General features: G+C 36.1%; 1 protein-coding gene across 5 annotated transcripts in view; it reads right to left on the bottom strand.

Moving 5' to 3' along the window:
• The window catches only part of Pdgfd (platelet derived growth factor D), a 228,689-nt gene that overhangs the window by 68,494 nt on the left and 139,460 nt on the right, over window positions 1–20,735 (bottom strand). For 4 of the 5 annotated variants that reach the window (XM_046466565.2, XM_058586610.1, XM_058586612.1 and 1 more), the window contains exons 2-3: window positions 3,935–4,139; window positions 187–367 (exon numbers count right to left, since the gene is read on the bottom strand). In XM_046466565.2, coding sequence (XP_046322521.1) covers window positions 187–367; window positions 3,935–4,139 — 386 coding nt within the window. The remainder of the gene's footprint in view (window positions 1–186; window positions 368–3,934; window positions 4,140–20,735) is intronic. The other variant, XM_046466576.2, reaches the window with a different exon arrangement.

Below are 20,735 nucleotides of genomic sequence, written 5' to 3'. Positions count from 1 at the left end.
ATCCAAAATGGCATTCATTACAAAAAATCCTTTAGAATTTTGACCACAGGATAGGAACAAAACACAACATAAGGAATTAATAAAGTTCGTTCACCCTCACACCACTGTATTTAATCTCAGAAAATGATCTCTATCCTTCATGAAACCAGTGTCTGCTTTTAATCATAGGGTGGTTTAGCTACTTACCACAAAAGAATAATAAATCCTGAATCCAGGTTTTGCCACAAAGTAGTCATCAGACTTGAATGTTATTTTAATTTGGTTTGTTCTTGATGTTATCCTTGGAGGAACTTCCTTGTGTCCACACCATCGGCCTCTAATAACGGTACTGGTTTCAGATACATCTTCGACTTCCACAAAATCGTACCTAGGATCAGTTTGACATGAATAAAAATGTTTTGATTAAAGTAGATTTTGAAATTTATAATTACACTGAGAAATTAAAACCAACAAAAGTGATTTATTGTTATCTACCAATTGAGATGACTAGCGTACCTACAGAATTGTTAAAAGGAAAGCTGGGTAGGGATGAGGTTTTCCAAACTCAAACTTTGGTGATCTAGTCTAAGAAAATCTGTACATGCATTCAGTTACTGTTTTCAGATCACCAATAATCCAAATGGGCTATTTCTGAGCATCTATCTTAGAGAGATTTCTTAGAAAAACTAACAACTGTAACTGTTTGTATATTTTAGGTGTAGCTCAAATTATCTGCCCAAATGTTTATTTTATAAGTCTTTAAAACAAATTTACTGTTTAAATTAATTTAACAAATTCAGTTCTTCCTTGAGGACATGATTGATATATATGTAGCTTATAAAATCAGTATTCTCATTGCAGAAAATAAACAAATATGGGCACAATTTGTTCTATTCTCTTCATGGAAACCATATTATGGGAGGATCACATCATAAAGTGTGACATTTGTCATAAGGGAAAGCATTTAACTTTGGGGAAACGTATGTGCGACTCATACTGGACCAGTCTGGCTGGTTAAACGGTGTGAACTGAGGACCCTGGGCTCACCTTGAGCACTGGGCAGAGAAACTTGGGATCCAGGATGAAGGAAAATAGCCAAGGCCTGTTTAGTTATCCCATGTGACCATTCAATCCTTGAAGTTCCTCTATACAATCCTATCACAGTAGGATATCTTCAGTGATACAGTTTCCATCTTCTAGTGGTCATTTGTTTTATTTCCAGAGCCCTGAGATCTTGAAACACTCTGCTTACTTGGCTGAACTATCTGACTTTCAGTTCTGGTCATCACTATCTCACTCCTGAGCTTGCCTTTCTCAAATAATTTCAGATGTCAAAGTCAAAAGCATAGGGTGGGCATTCAGGGTGAACAGTGGCAGAAAACTCTGATGCATCTTATATTTTTCTGTCATGGTTACCAGAAGGAATCTGCATAAGAAGCATCAGAGCTAAATATGAATAAAACTGGTGAGTATGGTTTACCAGTTTTACCCATGAGCCTCTTACTTGATTGAGAAGGGTAATCTAGGGAGTAGGTGAAAAATGTTAACATTGTGACAGTGATTTATGAGGCCCTTATGTCCTTTGCCTCAGTTTCCTTATGGGCAAAATAAGAAGGCTTATATAATTTTACCAGCTGGATATCTCTTGGGTGCTGTGTAAATTAATTACTTAACATTTATATGGTGTTTGGAAGGTAAAAAGCACTAACAAAACATCATTATTTAGGCAATAAAATATTACAATGTAAACATCACGGAGGCTTTGGAACAGATGGTAGGAAATCAATTGCATTTCATTTTATATACAGTGTATGTAAATCATATTTACTGCTCAAAGCATAACTATACTTGAAACTTTGTTAATAACACTATAGGTCACTTTTGTTTTCAAAAAACAACATCGGTTTAATTTTACTCAGAGTCCAAAATTAAGAGGGTACCATGTTTTTTTTTAGGGAGGATTTTGAGACAAGTAAATGATCTGCTTTTTCCCCTGTCTATTGCTTCTTTAACTCATTCTGTATATTTTGAGACCCAGTGAGGAAGGGTCCAGAAAGAAAACCATCCTAACACTTACTCTCCTATTTTCAACACTAGGATGCCCAAAGGGCTCACGGCTAGGACTAAAAGTTCATTAGTGGCTTCCCTTCTGTGGAGCTGTGTGTGGTTCCTATCCAAAATCCCTTGGAATTTGAGTGATGGATGAGAAGATCATCTTTTATTATTCATAATAAGCCCCTTTCAGTCACAACTGAGTTTATCCTGATGTGATGACATTTGGCAGGCCCCTAGATAGCTTCAGGATGGAGGATGGTCACCAGAAAGACCAAGCTATGATTAGAGGGTCGGAACTTTCAGCCCCACCCTGAACCTCTTAGCTTAATCACCAATAGCCAATGATCCAATCACCCATGCTTCCATAATGAAACCTCCACAAGCCCTCCTAACTGTGGGGTACAGAGAGCTTCTGAGTTGGTGAATACATCAAGTGTTTAGGCAGTGATGCACCTGGAGAAGGTGCCCTTCCATATACTTGCTCTGTAGAGCTGTAAGGACCCCTGATTGACCAGTTGTTCAGTTAGAATTGGGGGAGGACTGGGATCTGCAAGTGAATTTAATGTAGCGAAGGCTTGTGGGATTGATAGCCAACTCTAAGCAGATGGTGGCAGAGTTCATTTGAATTGTGGGATACCCAGATGGTGGTAGAGAATTGGTTGATGTGTGGGGGGGAACCCTACACGTTTGGTGTCAGAAGTGTTCTGTGGGTAGAAACGGATCATGGTATCTTCTGTTTCTCACCTTTAAAAATCTCACCTTCTGTCCTCACCTTTTAATAGTGTTTTTCCCCCTAGGATTTTTTTTTTTTTTTTTTTTTTGGTGCATGTCAGTACAGAAAATTAGTTCTCTCTTTCAAGGTTGAAAAGACACAAGATCAGCTTTAGTTTATTCTCTTTGTAAATATTAACTGGCTCTCCTTGCATGTATTAGTTTCGTTTTCTGGCATACATTACCCTCTGTGGTCCTAGAAAGTAATAGTCACTGCTGTTATTCTTGGGAAAGTAGCAACATAATAAAAGCTGTCAGCATAATAAACATGCAACAAAGGACGATCAAATTTGAGACACCTCTTTTTTATTATTCAAAGGAAAATAAACCTGCTGAAAGGATTTAGCAGTTCAGTAGTTCATTGGCAATGCAGAACAAGTGCATGCAGTAAAGTATGAAAAGAAAAAAAAATCCCTCCCAAAGCCTAACACATGATAATTAAGTGAATAAGATGCTGTGGGAGGGCAATTCAAAGAACAACAGCCTGGACTTTCTCTGAAATGTGTTAAGAAGGGAGAAGATTATCAGGTCCAACTTTCATCTTCCATCCCTGGCCCAGAAACCACAGGAAACAGGTGCCAGAGGAGCACTGATGCAGTGGTTGCTTTCTCTTCCTTCCTATACATATCTGAATTCTTAAAAGTATGAATTCAGACTAAGGTCCTGACCAGAACCTCAGCTTCCATCTTCTCTCAGCTTTGGGAAAGTCATGGCTACAATTGTCTTGGTTCAATTCCTGGAGTTGAGTTGAGGGTTATGCTCCCTAAGCCCATGGCAGGTTCCCACACTCTGACCAGGTACAGCTGCTGCAGGTGACTGGGATATTGAATGCATTTACCTGCTCACAATGTCTATTCTCTGCTTGGAAGGTCATGGACCTCCAGATTGTACCCTTCTTTGGAAGTCACAGAGCCATAACAGTTGCCAGAGTTAACATGGCAGGCTATCACGCCCTCAGTGGTAGCATATCTATAGTTTTTGTCTGTAGGGCTAATAAACAGCTTTTTGGGAAAAGAAGGGATACATCTTAGGTAGGTCTAAAGGGCTCAAAAGAAATGCCGATGTAAAGTTTTAAATTCATCTTTTTTCAAAATTTGTACCCTATAATAAATATTTTCCCCACACTTACCTACAGATATCATTTTCTGCTTCCTCTAATCCAAATTGATTGTCAAATGCCAGCTGTATCCTGGTTTTGTCTTGAGAATGGAGCCGCCATGTCAGAAGCAGGTTCCTGGGGTAGCTATTCGGGAAGCGTGGACTCTGTACATGACCGTTTCCTGTCACTTGGATGGTTTCTTCTTTTCGGTACAAGTCTGTGAGGTGATTGCTCTCTGTTAGTAGTCACAACTTGTATAAATTAGTAGGTTGCTCCAATTACAGGAAAGCAAAAAAAGAACAATTTATAATACAACATGACATTTCAAAGCACTTCGTGATTTTCTTTACAAACATGAGACCAAATGGTAGTATTCAGATTAAACTAGCAATATTTATTTCTATTATCTCCACCTCCCCAAATTCTTCACAAAGTTTAATGCCCCAAACTTCATGGTTTGGGGCCTCTCTTACATCATTCCTCACAAACAAAAATTAACAACTATTTCAAAACTCAGGTTCATTTTGATTAGAATTAAAATCATCAGATAATTCCAAATAGTTCAACCTTTCTCTTTTCTATGTAATTCAAATAAATAAATTTTATCATGCTGACAATGTAACAGTATATTTCCAGTGACTGACATAGTAGGTACTTGATAAATATTGCTGATAAATAAGTAACTAAAAACAAAATACTCCAGTAGTGTTCAGTGGCCATTTATTTTCTGTGCATTTTTTCCAGTGAGTTTCTCTACCATAAAACTACAACACATATATAGTTTTATGGTAGAAAAACTACATACATATGTAGTTCTATGGTAGAAAAAAATATATATATTTTTTGGCTGTGGCTTTCTGTTACTTAAAATAGAACCGATTTTTGTGTAGCTTTTTGCACATTTTATAATAAAGAATTTATGTGGTCGTTGTCCTGGGTTTAAGGAATGAATCAAACCCTTGGAATTTCCCAGGTGGTAGGATTACCTTTGCTTTTCATGGTGGGTCCCTGAGATTTCATGTGCATTTATCCTAATGAGGCAATTTACTGTGGGTGTTTACATGATTTCAGGATTGGGGCTGGCTATGCCAGGAAGACCAACATGGAATTGAAGGAGGCTTCCAGCCACTTGAAACCAGCCTGACCTGACAAACTTCAGGATAGACGTAGGGTTGGAGGCTGATGGTCATGTTGCTAATTATTCAGTCAATCATGCCTTCATAATGAAACCTCATTAGAAACCCTGGATTACAGGGCCAGGAAAAAGCTTACTGGTTTGTGATACACATTAAGGTACCAGGAAGGTGATGTAACCTGAGGACAGAGAAACTTCACTCATGGAATCCTCCCACACCTCACTCTATGTGTTTTTTTATCTCACTGGTTCTAATATATATCTTTTATAATAAAACTTTTAGTGTTCTCCTGAGTTCTGGGAGCTATTCTAGGAAATTATCAAAACTTAGGGGCTTGAGAACACTGAATTTGAGCCAGTTGGTCAGAAGTACATGTGGTCTGGGTCCTCCAAACCTACAGCTGGTTCTTCAGTGGGGGCAGTTGCATGGGGTTTGTACCCTTAACTGATGAAATGGGACTTAAGGAGTTTAAATCAACATGGGATCTCTTTTTCATATAACCCAGTATTCAGAGTTTTTTTTCTATTTTAGATGTTGGCTTTTTAGACCCCACCACAAATAGACCTCAAGCCACAGTCTATTTGTGTTTTCCTGCAGAGCGTTTACTTTGAGGTCTATAATTCATTGAGCCTGGGCAATGAGACTAAACTAGCTGGTGGAAAGTACTATAAAGTAAGGCTGCTGAGAGTGGCTATTAAAGTTTTCAAAATAAGAGAGGGAGAACACACAGGAATTGACATGCCAAATACAAAAGTCTGTCTACATAATTTTGTGCACATAGAAATTTATTTATTTATTTATTTATTTTTAGCTTGCTCAGGGTTTCATATGCAGCAGCTTGCTCAGCTAGATTTTGTGTATGAGTGAGAGACCCAGGAGGTGCATTGGTAGGAGAGAGATGCCCCACTCTATGCCTCAGGATGACAGCACTGGATATGTAGTAATATTACCATCTCCAGTGAATCTGGCAAATGGACAACCTCAGAAGAACCAAGAAACATTTCTACCAATTGATCATTAATTCTTCTCTTCCCTTGACCTTTTGCTGAAAATGTAACTATGAAAATTATTATCTGCTCATTTCATCGTAGGGGGTTTAGGAAATGGGTCTGAAGACTATTTTCTAGGTTGTAGGATATGAGATATCAATCGCTCAACAATGATTGAGTAAATGCAAACTCTGACCATATGTACGGCAGTATTTTTGAGGCTTATTTGAGGATTGCTTTCTTAATTTTTTTCCATATTTTCTTAGCTCTTAACTTTTCTTTCTAAATAGTGTTTTTAATCAAAAGCAAATCTGATTTACTAAAACAAAACTCTATATCGTCCATGGCAACTGGATTCCATTTACCATGAATAGAAGGACAATATATCTAAATATATAGCTATTATGTTTAAAATATCCATCTAGGTGATCGGATTATTGCTTTGTATAATAAGGGGGGGCCAGATGGCACATTTCTCTTAGATTTCTTTCAGGGTTAACATTCAGTGGTTCTTTGTGTGCTCATTTCCTGTTTCAAGTGCTACTCTAGATTCAGGTATAATTTAAGAACATTTAAAGAGTGATTCCTATCTTCCTACACCTGGAAAGCAAAGCGAATGTATACCAGGCACAAAGGAATGCTAAGTGCTGAATGTAAATGCAGTAGTTGCAGACCTAGATAGTGGTGAGTATAAAGGGTGTTCGTGGCATCATCGTCAGAAGTCTATCCAGAGAAGTCAACCTGGCCCAAGGGAGACAGGGGGAGGAAACAGGCTTTAAATGCAAACTACAGAAATACCTAAAGGCCAGGCAGAAGCCATGCAGAAGTGTCTGCACTTGATATAAATGAAAACACAAAAGCTGTGGAATGGGCAAACAGCTTGTTGAAAGTGGTTCAGAAGTAATTCCTGTCTCCTGGGAGGTAGCTACTAGGGTGATATGTTCTAACTAAAGAAGGGCAGTTGGCCATGAAGCTGCACCAGGGAAAAAGTCAAAAGGAACATGTAGTTAAGAAAGGAATGCAAAGGGATGGGTCGGAGTCAGTGGCAACATGTTAAGCCCAGGAACTGGGTCCAGCATGGTATTTTTATACTCAGGGGTATTGCAAAGAGAAAAGGTTTTAAAGACATACAAGTTCAATTTTGATCTGGTGGTGAAGAATTCAAGTGGAAATGTTAACAGGCTTTGTGGATATGGGCAAAGGCTTGAGCTGAGAGAATAGAATAGATGTGAGGCCTAAAGGAAGTCTTAGGAATCTTTCAGAGAGGAAATATACCCTGAGTAGGGATAGCTATATGCCTGGTGCCTAGGAGTGGTAGCTGATGAAAGAAGAGTTGGGTAAGTTAAAAGTAACGGCTGGGAGTGAAGCCAAGTCTAAGTTAGACTAAGAAAAGGAATGATTTCACCATTACTGATACAGTGGTCAAGAGAGTCAAATGCAGAAACAAAACTAGGGAATTTTTTAAGTATAAAAGGGATTTGTCTCTTTTTTGTTTTAGGATGTCAATCAAGTCTAGATTGTCTTAAAGATACTAACTCTGGTTATAAGCGAAAGGCTAATTATAATTTGATGATGATAAAGCAGGAAGAAAGAAGTATTTTCTTTTTTATATTGTTTGTGACAGCACTTGTTTCTAGTTTTGTAAATATCTCACAGACCTATGCTCTACTATTATTTTTTCTGATTTATTTGTCTTTAGAAATAAAATTTTGCAAATATATACACACAGTGAATATGAATAACAAAAAGCTATAGAAATGTTTATTTTGAACCAGACATTGTTGTAAGCATTTTTCTCATTTCATTTACAGGGTATAATCACTTTATATATGCTCTCCTGTGTGTGTGTATGCTTGCACAAGCATGCACATATATGACCGTATGCACTTATAACAATTCTCTGAAATGTGTGTTATTATTGCCACTATTTGACATGTGATGATTCTGGAGAGGTCACAGAGCTGGTTAAAGGTGGAATCAGAATACAAACCCAGACAACCTGGTCACATAGTTCTTGACTACTGAGCTATATAAAGTGTTCTTCCCTCTTAATCTGAAATTTGCTATGCGCTGTTTTAGATTCTTGGCTATCTGGAACACATTTTAACTTCTGAATCACATTGTTTACGTATAATTTATAACTTCATGCCAACTCATGCCTAATCTTAGCAGAGGACTTATAGAGAATTATAGATACAGAGAACAACTTATCAGGTTAAACCTGAGATCATTACCAAAGTACTTTAGGCCAAGTCACATTCCTGAAAACACACATTTACTCCAGTGTTCCAATAGCAGCTAACATTTATGGAGCAATTATTATATGCTACGCACTCCAATATGTGGTCTAAAGCCACTACTTCACTTAATCCTTACAACAGCCCTGTGCAGTTGATACTATCCTCACTATACAAAGGAGGCTCTTAGAGTTTAAAGGATTTGTGACCTCAAGGCCCAAAGCCAGTGGTAGAATCAAGATCTGACCCTAAGCTGTCTACTTTCAAAGTATACATGCTTACCACAGTAAGCACTGTATACTAGCTGTTAAGCCACAAAAATAGGAAACAAATCACTTTTCATTGATAGGGAATAATTTCTACATATGTTTTTATAGCAAGAATATAAAGTCTTACCTTGCATCTTAAATACAGAAAGAAGTTCATATTCTCATAAACTCTGAACTATTCATTTGACTTACAAAATGTAATTTTTCAAAAAAACCAAAATATTATACTTATATCCAGTCATCCCCCAATCTTCTAAAAAGTATTCCAGATGAAAAGTCTCCATAGGCACTATCACATATCTTTGAAGTTCATTTAGATTAATGGTTCTCAGTGTGGTCCCCAGACCAGCATCATGGGCATCACCCAGGAACTGTTAGAAATGCCAGTTCTCAGGCTGCACCACAGGCCTACTGAAAGAGGTTCCAGAGAGGGAGTCCACCACAGGCATTAGTAAGTCCCCTGGCAATCCTGAACCCTAAAGTTGAGAACCACTGAACATTCAAAATTTCTACTTTCTTGCTTCTTATTATCAATTTCTCTGGTTCTTCCAACTCCTTGCTTTGATTCTGTACATCACATCTGGCTTTTGGTCTCACCTCCTTGGCTGATGACCTTTCCTGGACTCACTTTCCTGTATTTGACCTTGGAACCCCCTTCAGGACATCATATCTCGTATACAATAAGGGGGTACCAGGCTACCTATTTCTTTGCTCTTGACACTAATCAGCTGGATCTTGCACCTTATCTCAGTTATCCTCATTCATGAAAAAGTCATGACTGATCCCAACAAATACATATAATCCATCACATATAATAGTGTTTAATAAGAAATGAAATTATGAATAATGGCAATACATTCTATCCTCTGCTAGAACACAATACTGTCTATGACAATGCAAGATGCAAAGGGCAAATTCTAAATTGTAGAAGTAAGGATTAAAATACCTGATCAATGTTTATGTTTCCATAGGAACAACAATGATATAGTTTGCAGCTGTGCCACCTCACACAAATTCAGTGCAATAGTACAGACATATTCCATTTGCCTCATTTTTTTGTCCCCATAAGACAGCCAGGAGGCAACAGCATGAACTCAGAAAACTTATGACTACAGCTACAAGCTCAAAACAAAGAATAGTCAAGAGTCAGGAAATTCCCAACTTGCAAAGGGATTATTACCAAATTTCATTTGTAAATTGACTGTGTCATTATCCAACAATATGTCAAAGCAGCACTATCCAGTATGCAGTTAAATGATATGTAAACCATACAGCCCAACTTCTGCTGCTAAACAACCACAGGGAAGCTCCATTTGTATGGGGTGAAATATAGTTCATTCAGATGCATTTTATAAGTTTAACATAAAAATAAATTGACCAAAAAATGGGACATAAATATTATTGCTTTCATCCTTTTTTTTTAAAAGAATCTTTGTTGTTGTTTTTGTTGTTACTTTAACAGGTAACAAAACCAACAGAGAGAAATTTAAATGATTTATTGCAAGTCAAAAATAATGAAAGTCTGGTATAGTATGTTCAAGCACTGAACCTTGAATTCAGCTTTACCATGTTCTAGTCTTGGTAACTTTTCCCAGAACTACAAATAGCAGCACTAGACACATCATGTCATCTTTCTGGTTTCTGTTTCCTAATTGATGGATCTGGACAAAGTAGCATATATGATTTTGTGTTTTTTTCAGGTCCAAGATGATGTGACACTCAGAAGGTTTTTTTTCCAAGGGGACAAAATTGTCAGTGGTTTGACGTGGCTAACAGGCAAAATGAAGCAACAGTGGGACAGTGGAATCTGAAATTCCAAATTTTTAGTGGGAAAAATCATTACACCTTTTGCACCTAAAAATGATATTGTATACAGTCTTATGCTATCATTTATAGTAACAGTATAAATTGATGATTTCAACAAGTTGACCAACACAATTTTTAGGAAAATCTTTACCTGTCACCAATTTGAAGAAAAGTGTCCCTTGACATAATTATCCACTCAGCACATTAATTTTTATTGAATATGTTATGAAGGAATTAAAATAAATCTTTTAATTAGATATAATGTATTTTTTATGTTTTCAAAACTAAGGAAAGATTTCTCTCTGAAGCTGGCTAGGTACATGAGATAAAAACAAATACTCAAAGTTGCCTTATAATTTCTTGGAAAGTTTAATTGGAAAGTAAAAAAAAGATTGTATTGCAGAATATTAAATTCCTTATGGAAAAGCCTTCATCTTGTTTATGAAGGTAACCTTGATGCCTTGCCAGTCTGGTTATATGGAGACACTCAAAATTTTCTGTTACATACTACATGGATGAATGGCTACAGCACATAGTTTTTTAAAACTGAAAGGCAGATAACAGCAAGAATGATAACAAATAAAAGACAATTTAATAAAAAATAAAGTTGTAAAATGACTCAAATATTGGAAATTCAATTCCAATGTAGCTGGTGGCTCTGACACTTGTAGGAGCACATTTAGTATGAACATTAAAGGATTATTTTTGAGAGAGTTTCACTCAAATCATCCTGTTTGCTATCTGGCTTAGATATTAATTCTGAAATGACTGCTTCCTACTCCAGACTATTTCAATCAAGGAGTCTACTTACTGTACCATAGCCAGGTCCTACTACACTTGAAATTTGTAACCAGAAAGGAAAGGACAGAAGGATGGAGTAATGGTGGGAGAGTTTGATGTTATATTTGTGGTCTGTTCTCAAATTTTTTCTATTAAGCAATATATTAAATCAGGTGACTACTTCCTACAGACTCTCATTCTAGGCAAACATCCAATTTAGAATAGCAAGCTTGGCAGAGTGAATCAAAAATTGGTTTTGTGTCTTAGAAATGTATCATCATTATTTCTATCCAGCTGTTTCTGATGATTTCTGCATTGTCTTTTGACAAATAAAAACTCAATACAGAAAAGTGTCCTAGGATGAACAACCTTAATAGGTGAGACCCGTGCAATATATTGTTTTAGCAGTGCATGCACACACACACACACACTCATATGATGGATTAAAAGGAGAGTAGGCAAGTCCCTAAATTAAGAATGAATAAGTGAATTTGTTGTATTCCCCACTGTGTTTTTTTTTTTTTTTTTTCTGTGCTGGAGATAGAACCAGGGCCTTTCACATTCCAGGCAAGTCCTCTACCACTGACCCACCCTCAGCCCTGAACAGGTCACCTTATAGAACAGACCTTAAAATACCCATTTGCAAGAAACTGAATTTAATTAGATTATATTCCTTGAATTATTTTCTAACTTAAAAAGTGTAGGGCTGGAGTCTCACCATGAGAACTGATAAAGGTGAAAATTAAACTTTAACAATATTAGCTTGGAAATCAGCATGTAGGCTTATTCCCCCCTCAGTGTTTGCTAAGGCACTGAAGCTTACAATCAATGGACTAAATTCCCTCTGGGACCATTAATGGGACAATTTTCATTAAGGAATTTTCTGTTAACACCTTGCACATGTTCCTAGTGAGAACCAGTTTTCCGGTAGCCCACATCAGCTTTGTTAAAACAACATTCACCTCTGTTCAATCTATGACCTGCTTTTAAGCACTCCAGAGTAAAGCTGATTAAATACCAGTAAGTTATTTAGAATTCTCCATCAGAGGTTTTTCTGAGAAATCAGTAGTGATACAAAACCTTTCTCTTTATGATGATTTGGGAAAGAGTTGATTGTTTGCCAGTTATATATTATTGTGTATACATTTTAAATTACAGCTTTTTGGCACCAACTATTGTGTTAATGTTTTATAGACAAACTTGTTCATAGTAACAATTTGGAGACAATGTTTTTAGGGAGTAATCTTGATTATTTCCTGAGCTAAAAATTATCCAAGTATCTTAACTCACCAAAAAAGTAAAAAAGTTTTGAATATTTGCCAGAAATAGTTCCCAGGAATATAGTAGTTCCTGAACATTCTGCTTTTAATTACCATCCTTCACCCCATCAGGGATTTTAATATAAAATCATTTGTTTTATTTTTGTATGCTAGTGAGCAATCATATTCTTTCCTTCAAAACTGCTGCATTTTATAGGTGGATTATAGAAGTGAATGAGTATATTAAAATGGAAATCATCTACCTTTCTGAAATGATTTTTAATCTATTTTTTGAAAATTAAAATCTAGTTAAAGAGCTATATTTTATCACATTGTGGTAGTTGATATTAGTTTATTCTCTGATATTTCCTTTCTTTCACTGTAAGTCTAGGTTGTGATATTATTCACATGTGAAGGATGTGAAAATGAGAAATAATTACATTCAGAATTGTGGCAGATGGGGGAAAAATGTTGAATGGCATGACAAAGTACACTAGAATCAAAGACTTCTGAATAGAGACACTCTTTTCTTTTCTTTTTGGTACTGAGGATTAACCCAGGGGGCACTTAACCACAGCGTCACATCCCCAGCACCCACCCGCCTTTTTTGAGACAGGTTCTCAGTATATTGCTTAAGGCCTTGCCTACTGCTGGGGCTAGGCTAGAACCTACAATCCTTCTGCCTCAGCCTCCAGAGCCGCTGGGATTAGAGGCCTGAGCTATCATACCTGGCAAGAGATCTTTTTAATTATACTAACTTGCCCAGAAAACAAGACAACTCCTGCCAACAGAGCTTGGGAACACAGACGGATAACAGGCAAAATAGAATGAAAAGTACACTCAGGAATAACTAGATTTAGCATGTAGTCTACAGAACATTTAGTATAGGAAAAGCAACTGTCTTAGCCTGTTTTCTGTTGCCAGAAATACCTGAGACTAGGTGAGTTATAAAGAACAGAAGTTTATTTTGGTCTATGTCTCTGGAGGCTGGGACGTCCAAGATAATGGTGCTAGCACCTGCTTGGCTTCAGTCGCTTTCAAGAGAATTCTTTAGTCAAGCTGCTCCAGTTTACAGCAGAAAGTAGAAGGGCAGATGGGCTCATTCTAAAGAGAGGAAACATGAGGGGCAGCCTCATGCAGTAACTAATCTGGTCCCATGAAGGCAAGAACCCACTCAAGCAAGAAAGGCATTAACGACCTACTTACCTTTACAGGTCCTACCTTCCAACACTGCCACAATATAATCAAATTCCAACATGAGTTTTGGAAGGATGAACTAGATTCAAATCACAGCACCAAATTTTTATAAATATTGTCAAGAAAAACTATATGTTTCAAGTGTGAAATTTAAGCATTCACAGAGAAGAAGGATGTTCTAAAATCATTTCACAGGGTAAGTTTCAAGAGGGAGTAAGTAATCAATCTAATACAAATGGTAAACGGATTAGACAGTGTGGAACAGAGAAGATGATCATAGAATACCCTAATGATAAAAAAATTGATCTCCATGGATAAAGGCAATTTCTTAGTCTCTTCTGACTACAGGGCTCACCAATTCCTAGAAGAAAACTAACTAGGAGTTAATATAAGAATCACATCATTTATTATTTATGGTATGGTTATATCTATGTCTATATTAAATAATTACATGAGTTACACATCATATAATGAGCATATTATGTATATTTATAATTGTACTTATGTATTTATTAAATTATGGCTTGAGTGCTGTGTATGGATTCAGTTGTTTTAACACCAAATTTTACTGGAATTCTAAAATATTTTTGTAACATTTTTTAATATTTCAAAATAGAGAAATATGATTAGTGTTAAAAGTTATTATCTAGCTGTTAGGGAAGAGAAGCTGGGAAATAATTATTATAGTTTGTGGTCTATAAATTTAGTCATGCTAAAAGAGATGATTATTCATCTTCTTTCAATCTCAGGTATTTCTTTAATAGTTCCCAATATGGATGAAGTAGAACTATTTGGATATTTAAGTTTAGAAAGTTTTATAAAGTCATTTGTAATGCCTTTATAAAGATAGCACTATGATAGGATGCAGCACAAAATTCAAAAACATGTTATGTGCAGATAAATGTAAAATGAGACAAAATGTAAATATACTAAAAGATGGAGAAATGACATCTTCTCTGGTAAAGAACTAATCAAATACTTTATGGGATCAAAGCTGGGAAGATACATATAAGTAAAAACTATATTTTGATTTGTCATTGCTGCTCTAGGAAATAAATTCATGGCCCACCTCAGACAATAAAATTAAAAGAACTAGAAATTATGAAATATATCAGAGTAAGTCAAAGAATTGTCAAAGCTATGAGAGATTAATGTAAATAATTCATGCATTATGATGGTGCTAAATATTTACCTGTCAAAACTGGTCGTTTTCAAGAGAATTATTTAGTCTAGTGATATGTAATGCAAGAATGCTAAAAATCGCATAATTAAATAGAAAACACAGGCATAGTCACAGCATTTCTCTGTATTCTTCAAAATTCTTTGATCCTAAAAATGGTCACTAAGCAAATCAAGATAACATATACTGGTTATGAAAAAGGTCCTATTACCTTGAAGCTATCAATACCAAAGGACAGTAATGATTTAGAAGACTTTTGAGAGAAAAAGGCTCGAATTTGGATGTTCATTGAAATAATAAGAGATTATACTTTTCTGGATAAATGTATGTGCAACTATCATTTTATTAAAAAGACTCCTGTGTGCTTTTAATGCAGATCTCTTTTTCTCCCTAATGTAATTACTTGATCAGTGCAAGATGGTGTCTTAGAATGGAACAAGCTTTTTGTTTCCTTGTCAAGTATGATGCCAATGTATCTCTTTAAATATTGTTATGTGGACTGGTGAGCTTCCCCCAGGGACTTTGTCCTATACTAGGTATACTCAAGGAATAGTATTAGTCAAGATCTAGTCAGCCTAGATCCCAGCGGTTTCTACAAAAAAGTTTATTTTTTTTTTACATTACATACTCACTTGGGATTGGTGGGATTTTGCTTCATGTTTTATAACTCTAAAACTTATTAATGAGGTTTCATCCTTACATTAAGAATCATGGAGGGGAGGGGGATGCCAGGAGATGAAGACTTTCCCATCCATTGTTTTTTAGTTGTTGTTGTTTTGTAGTGTTGGGGAATGAACCCAGGGCCTTGTGCATGTCAGATAAATGTTCTGTCTCTAGTTACACCCCCAGACCTGCCCATTAGTTTTTAAATGCTTGCGGTCACTTTTATTGGTCTAAGAAAACCACAAGACAAGACCTAACTTTCAACAAAGAAAGGAAAATGGTGATGCTGTGTTAGGAAAATATGTTTGAGTAAGTGGTCTTGAGTTTTTTCAGAACTTTTGTCTTGCTAGAGATGGCAAGTAGGTTTTACCCAGAAAGTAAACTTGAATGCTGATGGCTTCTCTCTCATAGCACATCTTAAGAAGGAATCTCAACTCAAAGTGGATCAAGGACCTAGGCATTAGACCAGAAACCTTGACTAGAAGACTAATGGAATAAAATAGAGAACACACAAAAACCCAAATAAATATAGTGACCTCATATTAGACAAAGTTGCCAGAAACATACATTAGAGAAAAGACAGCCTCTTCAACCAATGGTGCTGGAAAAACTGGAAATCCATTTGTATTAGAATGAAATTTAACCTCTATCTCTCCCCCTATGTGTGCTTTTAATACAGATCTCTTTTTCTCCCCAGTGTAATTACTTGATCAGTGCAAGGTTATACATAGATGGTGTCTTACTTTTCAACAAGTATCATGTCAATGGATCTTTAAATATTGTTATGTAGACTCAACTCAAAGTGGATTAAAGACCTAGAAATTAGACCAGAAATCCTGCATATACTAGGAGAAAATGTAGGCCCAACACTCCAACATATTGGCTCAGGAACTGACTTCCTTAATAATACCCCTAAAACACAAGAAGTAAAATCAATCATCAATAAATGTGATGACATCAAACTAAAAATCTTCACAGCAAATAATCAAGAGTATGAAGAGGGAGCCTATAAAATGGGACAATATCTTTGCTACCTGCATCTCAGATAGAACATTAATTTCCAGGATACATAAAGAAATCAAAAAACTTAACACCAGAAAAAAAAAAAAAACCTCACAAATAACCCAGTCAATAAATGGGCAAAGGAAATGAACAGACACTTCTCAGAAGAAGCAATATGAATGGTCAGAGAATATATAAAAAAATGTTCAACACCTCTACCAATTAGAGAAATGGAAATTAAAACTACACTGAGATTCCATCTTACTCAAGTGAGAATGGCAATTATCAAGAATACAAGTAACAATAAATGTTGGCAAGGATGTGGTGGGGAAAGGGTATATTCATACATTGCTGGTAGGACTGCAAATTGGTGCAACCACTCTGGAAAGCATTATGGAGGAGATTCCTCAGAAAACTTGGGATGGAACCACCATTTTCCCCAGCTATCCACTCCTTGGCTTATACCCAAAGGGACTTAAAATCAGCATACTATAGTGATGCAGCTACATCAATGTTTATAGCAGCTCAATTCACAATAGCTAAGCTATGGAATCAACCCTTATGCCCTTCAATAGATGAATGGATGAAGAAAATGTGGTATGTATACACAATGGAGTCATATTCAGCCATAAAGAAGAATGACTTTATGACATTCACCAGCAAACAGGTGGATCTGAGGACTATAATGCTAAATGAAGTAAGCCAATCCCCCACAAAACAAAGGTCAAATGTTTTCTTTGATATGTAGAAGCTGACCTACAATAAGGGATGGGGGGAAAATAGAAATGAGGAGATTAGACAATGGTTAGTGAAGGGAAGGGAGGGGGAAAAGACAATGGAATGAATCTGACATAATTTTCCCATGTACATATGTGAAAAGAACAAAGTAAATCCCATCACCATGTACATCCATTAGAGTGGAACTCTAACTAGAATAAGATATATTTGATACATTCTATGTATGTATAATTATATTAAAATGGATTCTGCTGTCATGTATAACCCAAAAGAACCAAAAAATTTTTAAAAAATAAAAGAAGTCTGAGCCTATGTCTACATGGAACAATCTAACAAACAACAAACAAAGCAAAAGGCTAATTAATAATGTCTGGCATGTGCCCAGAAAGAGAATCAGAAATACATTTTTGTCATATGTTATATCACTAGTGAGTCATATTTCATATCTCCTGATTACTCTATAATTTTCCTTTTCTCTAGCCTGTTCAACAAGATTATAGTTTCCAGATAGAAGTACTATTCATTGTAGGTATCTAAATATTACTTGTTGGATGAATATTTGTTTGGAAGTAACAGAATAAATGGTGATATACTTAACTAAAAGCAAATAAATCTCTGGGAAAAATTACATTTATGTAGCAATTTATACACTCTTCAGAATCTCCAGGAATGTCAAATTAATACTTTTCACAAAAGTTAATATTGCTAAATATGAGCTAGGTACCACAGTGTTTAATCATTATTGGTTCATTTAAAGCTCAAATCAACCCTATCCATTAGTTCTCATTATTATCAATTTTTCTGAAACACTAAGTAACTTATACAAAACAATTAGATTTCTATAACCAGTTAAGCATATCATGCAGGAAGAATGAAACAAATGAGGCTAATATTCTCTGGGTTTAATTCTTCTCTTCATCTCACTACTGCATGTGTGTAGCTCTGCTAGTGATGCCTCACATGACAGCATGGTACTATAATCCTAGTACTATGCTTAGTCTCTCTCACTTAACAGCTGTCAATTTAAGAGTTTGCTGCATGAGGGCTGGGGTTGTGGCTCAAGCGGTAGCGCGCTCGCCTTGCATGCATGTGGCCTGGGTTCGATCCTCAGCATCACATACAAAAACAAAGATGTTGTGTCCACCAGGAACTAAAAAAAATAAATATTAAAATTCTCTCTTTCTCTCTCTCTAAAAAAATGTTTGCTGCATGAATAAATAATTGAATAAATGAAAGAACTGCATGGAACTGGTGATACATCAGAGAAGACTGTTTTCCATCTCAAGATTATACTGTTTAATCTCTGTAACCATCAATTTTAAGAAAAAATTGATAGTAAATAACATTGTCTTTGGCAGGAAAAATTAGGTTAAATGACTCAGACAGGGTCATGTAATATTCAGAATGTATATGCCAGATAGAGTCACACTGTCAGATAAGGAACTCACAAATATTCTAATACATAGTATTCTTCAGAAATTATTCTAAATTCTCACCACATATCCTTAACCTATGAAATATATATTAGTATAAGGGAAAGTTGCTTTTTTGTTGAGCTGCTCCATGGTAACCTCGATTAGTTTTCAGATCACTTGGAAGTAACAGGTGTAATCTTTAATAAAGGACAATATAAACTATCAATTAATTTTGAGAAGAATGGAATTGTGTGTAATGTATTGGTAAAAGTAACCTATTTGTGAACCTAAACAGCCGTCTTAGAGATCTACTGTGGTTTGTGCTAGAAAACTGGAAGGCTTTAAGGAAAAAAATGGCTGATAATATACCAGCATCTGCCTCGTTTCTCCAGGAGCCCACATATTAATAATAATCAGATAATCTCTTACATGAGCAGCAAAAAAAAAAAAAAAAAAAAGCTAGTTTCTGGAATAAAATCCGAAGTAATCCATCACTCTGTCAGCATTTACTGAGATCTTATAGCATTCGGGTGAGAAACAGGAGCTTCATTTAGATAGTGGAAAAAATTCATGCTTTCATCCTATGTGTGATACCACCAAGTGGAACAGGCAAGCTCTTGTTTCTTCTCTAATATTTTTTGCAAATGAAAAAAAATAAAACTTCCTATTTCCATCATATGAAAACTTCAAGGATATTGCCAGTGTATCTGTTGTTCCAAACTCTGTCAATTAGCTCTTTATTTAAATTTCATTCATAAACCCAGGTTTAAACCATGCTTTTAAACTTTACTGGATTTTATTCTGGAGCACATTTAATAAGGTTCTAAGTTTTAAATTGTGTTAGAGTTACTAATCTTCTGTGAGATTTTCACAGATGCCATGCTGTGAGAAACCAGCACCTGAACAATATTCTCTTTTTCAATTTAGATTGACAGGCTACTACTTGAGAAAGAAATGCAGATGTTGCTTGTTCTTAAGGGGGGTCTCAGGTGTGAAAAAAGCTACATTTGAAGTTAATCTGAGAAAAAGATCAATTTCAGAATTGAAGAAGTACAGGTCATCTCTTTTGGTATTTCACAAGTAAAAAAGAAAAGACAGCATTGCCTTTGCACTCAAAATTTAAAAAAAAAAAACATTTTAAAGCACCTGTGCACATAAGAAAATCACCTATTTAACATTTGCCATAAATAAAACAGCATATCCAGAAGCATCATTTTCTAAGTTGCATATGTCTCTACATTAGACCTCAAAACTATATACTGAACAAAATAGGGTTTTGATAAGTGTGAAAATGGAATGAATTTATAAGTACCAGAATATTAGTATACATGAAACTCTCCAGAATGGCGCATTTCACCAAATGATGATACCATATGATAGTTTTGCATGGTTGTCCAATTTAGCGATTCACATATTTTACATTTCTATTTTCACTTTTAGTTAAAAACAGAGACACGGTCCTCTCATGCATATATAGAGCTCACATGGCAGCACTGCATTGAATACCAGGTGCTTTTCACTATTAATTTCATGTTCGTGCTACAAAGTCCAAAATCTCAATAGGAAAAAAAAAATCTCTCTGGGTTTATCAATTTTCTAAGAGTAGTAAGCTCTCATGGACTGCCTGTGTATAAATCTGACTGAAATTCTGCATGCAGGGAGGAGCCTTTTGTTTTATTTGTAGGGCACTGTGTGTTTAGTCAAACCACTGATCTTATAGACTGATTTTGGCTGCCAAGTAACAGATGACCAAACTGAAAATGACTTAAACAATAAGGGAAACAGGCCAACTCACTCACGTAGGCAGTCAGGAGGTGGACACTTCCAGGTCTTGTAAGTGCAGAGTTGGCTGGGCAGTCATGGGTCTTTCTACCTCTCTGTTCTGCCTTCCTGGGGGTGTTGGCTGCTGTCTCAAAACCAGAGAGTGGCTCCAGTGTTCTCCCCCTCACAGGGTTGGACTTAGAAGCTAAATAAAAGGCTTTTTTTTTCCCATTTGGATCTCAAAAAGCAGAACCTTTCTAGAACCTCCACCCTCATCTCCAAGTCCACTCTCCCTCTGCCTCACTGAGTATATTCCCATGTCTGTGTTAGTCCAGGCAAGAGGAATGGAATTACCAAGGATACCCTGGGGTGTGGGTAATAACACCTCCCCCAAAGATC

This window comes from Marmota monax, unplaced genomic scaffold (genome assembly GCF_021218885.2).
Source record: "Marmota monax isolate L192 unplaced genomic scaffold, Marmota_monax_Labrador192_F-V1.1 WCK01_AAM20220418_F8-fsc00045, whole genome shotgun sequence".
Lineage (NCBI taxonomy): Eukaryota > Metazoa > Chordata > Mammalia > Rodentia > Sciuridae > Marmota > Marmota monax.
Note: the sequence above shows the minus strand (reverse complement) of the source record. Positions and strands in the feature narration are given on the sequence as shown.